This window comes from Vigna unguiculata, chromosome 3 (assembly GCF_004118075.2).
Source record: "Vigna unguiculata cultivar IT97K-499-35 chromosome 3, ASM411807v1, whole genome shotgun sequence".
Taxonomy (NCBI): domain Eukaryota; kingdom Viridiplantae; phylum Streptophyta; class Magnoliopsida; order Fabales; family Fabaceae; genus Vigna; species Vigna unguiculata.
In genome coordinates, this window is record NC_040281.1 from 37,217,292 (window position 1) to 37,222,268 (window position 4,977).

Consider the following 4,977-nt stretch of genomic DNA (forward strand, 5'->3'; position numbering starts at 1 on the left):
TGTTATGCAGTAGTGAGTCTAGATTTTAAGGTACCTATGCAATGACTGAAATGCTATTCTTCTACAACTCCACTTATCAATCATACAATAACACCACAAACATTCGGGGCAAAACAAAAATACATTTACTAGCACATTAAAACACTTCAATATATCCAACTGAACAAAAATAATCTACAAGCATGAGCCAGAATCTCTACGTGTGAAAGCCACTTCTTTTTTCTATTGCATATCTGTGGGCTTAACACTCACAAGTACAATACATGTGGAATTTGTCAAGTAGGTTTCAAATCCAAGGCCCCATTGAAACCAGGACCACTGTTTCATCCATTACTGCATGTCATATAAGTATAGATGCATAACTTCCAAGGGCCAAGTCATAACTTCAAGGGCGAGGTCATCATAATAGATTAATTGTCATGGGGTATACAACATTGAAGTAAACAAAATTTCAGCAAATTTTACGGACTAATTTCAGTAACATGAGGAAAGTTTAATGATTAGACCTTAAAAATTAAGGAAAAAATAACTACGAAGCATAATATCAACATTATGGGTTTTAAGACGTTCTCCTAAATAATACCAACTTGAAAATAGCATCACAATAAAACTGGCAGTCTTACCAAGACTAATGATTCGAGCAAACTCCTTGTTTGGCATCAAAACTTGGACAGGATTCAACCTGGTCAAAACAGAGCAATATAATATCTACCCTTTATTGTTTGGATTATGAATCTCATCAAGAACTGAAAACAGACAATTTTAATATAGAAGTCATGTTAAGTTTGAAAACCATATTTTATGCACGTTAGTCAAACCCATCCGATGCTAATTTTCCTCTAAATGACAATTCTGTAAACATGCAGATAAGGGCCAAAAATAAGACTTCCAGCCTTCCAGAAGCACATCAACTACTAGCATGAAAATGCACACAAGCTGAACATTTTACATACTAGGCATATCTTAGAACGAAACTGTTTTTTAGTGTAACACATGCTTGTTTTTCTTGAGATAGTCATGCATATAGTAAAATTAGTGAACATATAAAACCTACCAAATTGTGCCACAATCTGAGTACAAATTAAATAAATAAAAATTACTGTTTCCTGATTATACTGATGACAGAGATGTTACACCAGCAAATAAAATTTCTGCAGAAGCCTGGAATAATAAGTTGGAAACACAACAACGAATATATATATATATATATATATATATATATATATATATATATATATATATATTATATATATATATATATACAGCTGTTACATCAGTTTACCACTAGGAAAACCCCCTGCCTACTACAGGAACTGCTGCGGAAGCTGTTAAGTTTAGCAGCCGAAGCATACCAAATTCCAGGCTGCAGAGCGTCTATAGCAACACTGTAGATTCCAAAAAGTCTCTGAACAGAGACATACCTGCCTACTACAGGGACGGCTGCGGAATAGCTGTTTAGTATAGCAGACTAAATTGCAGGCTGCATAGCGTCTAAGGAAACACTATGAGTAGATTCCAAAAATCCCCCTGAACGACATTACGGATTTTTTTGGATTTCAATTTTCAAAACTGAAATTTAAAGATGTAACAGTAGTGAAAAAGAAAAAAGAAGACTATTTAGAAGATAATTTTTGATAATTACTATATAGAAAACGTGTATGACTATGGTTCGAATTTGCTTGTGTTGTTTAAGAGACCTATGACTTTTATTGTTCTTATTGTTAATTATGAAGATTGTCAATTTTGAGCAAGTTTTATCATTTTTGATAATATATACACATAAACAAAATTATCCAAGTATCTACTGTCGGCTAGTGTTTTCGGAGCTTACCACTACAACACACCCAATCTGATATATCAGGGGACATGCTTTGCATAAGCACATTACTGTCTTCAATTTCGTGTCAAATAATGAGGAGTTCCAACTTTATGCATGACAGTTAAGGAGACGTGAAACCAAAAATGTTGGCAATCACTACTAGCAATTAAAATCCCAAAATAAAAAGTCAATATAACGAAACAGGATAAGCACATTACTGTCTTCAATTTCTTGTCAAATAATGAGGAGTTCCAACTTTATGCATGACAGTTAAGGAGACGTGAAACCAAAAATGTTTGCAATCACTACTAGCAATTAAAATCCCAAAATAAAAAAAGTCAATATAACGAAACAGGATGTTTTGTGTGATACCTTTTTTATGCATTACTTTTTTCATTTGATGTTCAAATTTCATATCAAGTTATACATAGAACCATAACAGCAAAATAAATCAATTCAAGAATACGGGCATGGGCAAGGTTTTAAAGTGCAGTCATGATTGAAATGGTGGAAAATCGTAGATAAATGAGACAGATGTGCCCACAGACTTCTCTAAACACTTAAGCACGAGCAACTTCAACACAAGAAAAAACTAAATTTGCCAACAAATCAACAAAAAATTTGAAAATAGTCAATCAGATTTGCACATCTACAATCTAGATAAAAATTAAACCTGTGTTGGCATAGATATCAATGTTAAACTTATATTGGCATAGTTGATTATGGGTTGCCTCATAGTTAGCCAATTGTTTAAGTGTTTTAAACAATACAATCATTGTTTAAGCCTTTTACTCAATCAATAGTTCAAATACTTCAGATATTTAAAGATAGATCCAAAAGCGGCATAACGATTTATCATGTTCCACCTTATTCTACTGATCATCTTTAAGGAATATTCATTAGCATAATAACAATTAAGGACCTTGACACTGAAAAATATCGAAGGAACAGATAACTGCACAAGAAAATAGTAGACAGAATATGTAAACCAAAGCAAGATATGCAAAATGAGAATAGAATTTGGCAAAATAGGAAAAAAAAAAAGTTATTGAGTGGAAAAAAGGGCACAAGGTAAAACAGTTTCTAGCTTAGTATCTTAAGCCGCAAAATACAACTTTCCTAAATGTTGAGGGTATTTGAAAAGGTACCTATCTCCACAAAGCAATGGTGGAAGGAATATACATGTTAAGAGGTTAAAAACTAGCCACAACCAACCCTACTGTACCAACTGCACCCTAAATGGAAATGTGTAACTCGTGCCTACCATTACCAAGTACCAACCAATGAGGCCAATGGGTCCACTGGGGAAAGTATGGTTACCCAAAAGCCACCAACCAACGACAAGTACATTTGAGCTGTGTGACAAAATTATCTCAGACCTGAAAAGATTCCTCATTGTCCTTGGTAGAAACGGGAACGTGACTCTCCCCCTGTTGTTCTTCTTGCTCTTTCTTCAACATGACCTCGCAGAAAAACTGGGTCAAAACGGCCTCGTATCCAGGCATTTTGGCGTAGCCAGGGAAATAATTGATATCGATGATGAGGTATCGGTTGCCATATCGAGCGTCCCTTATGACGTCGAAATTGAAGAGATTCAACTTGAGAGCCCGCCTGAGGCCCCTAGCGATGTCGACGACGAAGGCATTCGGGGGCATCTCGGTGTCCTCCAAATGCATCAGCCGGTAATAGCCATCGCTGTCGTTTCCAGCGTCGTGGTTAGCCAGGTTGGAGACCTGCGAAAACGACAGAAGGTTCTCCGAAACGCCCACCGTCTTCTCCTCCGACACATCGGGGAGGGACTTGCGCTTCACGCACCGCACGTGCTCGCCCACCACGTAAACCTTGAAGATCACGCCGCCGTGGTTGACAAACTCCTGCAGCACGATCGGGGGCTTCAGCTTATCGAGCGCGTCACGCGTGAACACAAGCGCCATCTTGTGCGACTTAGCACTGCCGTCGGCCACAAGCGGCTTCGCAATCACCGGAAACTTGAGACTCTCCCCGGCCTGGGGGTCCATTAGCGTGGCCTTGTCGTATATCACAATCTGCTTCGGGATCCCAAAGGTCTCGGTTCGGTCCTGGATTTGGAGTTCCGACACGACCTGCAGCATCGAGATTCGGTTGTGGAGGCGTTCGATCGCTTCGGGCGCGTCGAGGATAACCGCATTTGGGAAGCGAGACTGGAATTCTCGAAGTTGGCGTTTCCAATCGTCGCCGTAGAGCTTGTGGAGGACGCAATCGAAGGGGCCCTGATCCGCGAGGGGCTTGTCCGAGTCGACGCGCACGAGTTCGATCCCTCGCGATTTCGCTAGACTCACCAATGAGTCGCGGATGAAGCTGTTCTGCTTCTTCGGCGCCAGGGCATACCCTATCACGCCGCCGAATGTCTTCTCCGCCATTGATGTTCGCTCTGCGTGCCGCGCGCTGAATCACATTCCCGGGGAGAAACCCTAATTTGGAGGGCCTGGGTTTTGTTGGTCGAGAAGAGAATTTTGCAGAGGGAAAAAAACGAACGGAACGGATGAGGGCGAGCGAAAGAGAAAAGAGAAAAGGGGAGAGAGAAATGAGGTTAACGGGATGGGGATATATATAGCTTAGACTAGGGTTGGTGAGGAAGAAGGGGAATGATAGGGTGACTGGGTTTTGATGGAGAAGGTGTGACGTGGCATATTCTGGGGATTGGGTTGCGGTATGGCGCCGCTTTATGCAGCGCGTGTGCAAATGTGGTGATACTGGGAATGGGGAAAGTCAAAACGTGATAAGATTGGGTGGGTGTTTGGGCAATTTACAAAAACGATTCCCCACTCCCCCTTAAGACCTTCTTTTGACCTTTCAGTCTTTCTCTTTTCAATTTCAATCATATGTACCCTTTCTTTATTAAATAACAGATGAAGAAGCAAGGTAAAAGGAAACACCAGACATGGTGAGATATTGGCCAAAAACTTACACTTTTTTAACCATCTATTGCATCAAAATCATACTTCACACTTCCCAAATCGACCTTGTATATTTTATTCATTTATATTTATTTAAAATTACATATAAAATAAATTAATACTTAAATATTATTATATATTAAGGAAAAATAATTAAAGCTTAAAAATACGCATTTAATCGTAATACACGTAAGTATTTCATCTACTTTTTGTATAAGATTA

At 39.0% G+C, this 4,977-nt stretch overlaps 1 protein-coding gene across 1 annotated transcript; it reads right to left on the bottom strand.

Annotated features, from left to right (window-relative positions):
* Nucleotides 1-2,838: 2,838 nt before the first annotated feature.
* LOC114175756 (inositol-tetrakisphosphate 1-kinase 1) lies at nt 2,839-4,609 on the bottom strand. Its single transcript, XM_028060547.1, has one exon. It carries the CDS (start codon nt 4,216-4,218, stop codon nt 3,193-3,195), a length of 1,026 nt encoding a protein of 341 aa, XP_027916348.1. The 5' UTR covers nt 4,219-4,609; the 3' UTR covers nt 2,839-3,192.
* Nucleotides 4,610-4,977: the final 368 nt, after the last annotated feature.

Excerpts from the sequence above, each read along its gene's own strand:
- LOC114175756 (XM_028060547.1), bottom strand. The coding sequence starts at position 4,218 with ATGGCGGAGAAGACATTCGGCGGCGTGATAGGGTATGCCCTGGCGCCG.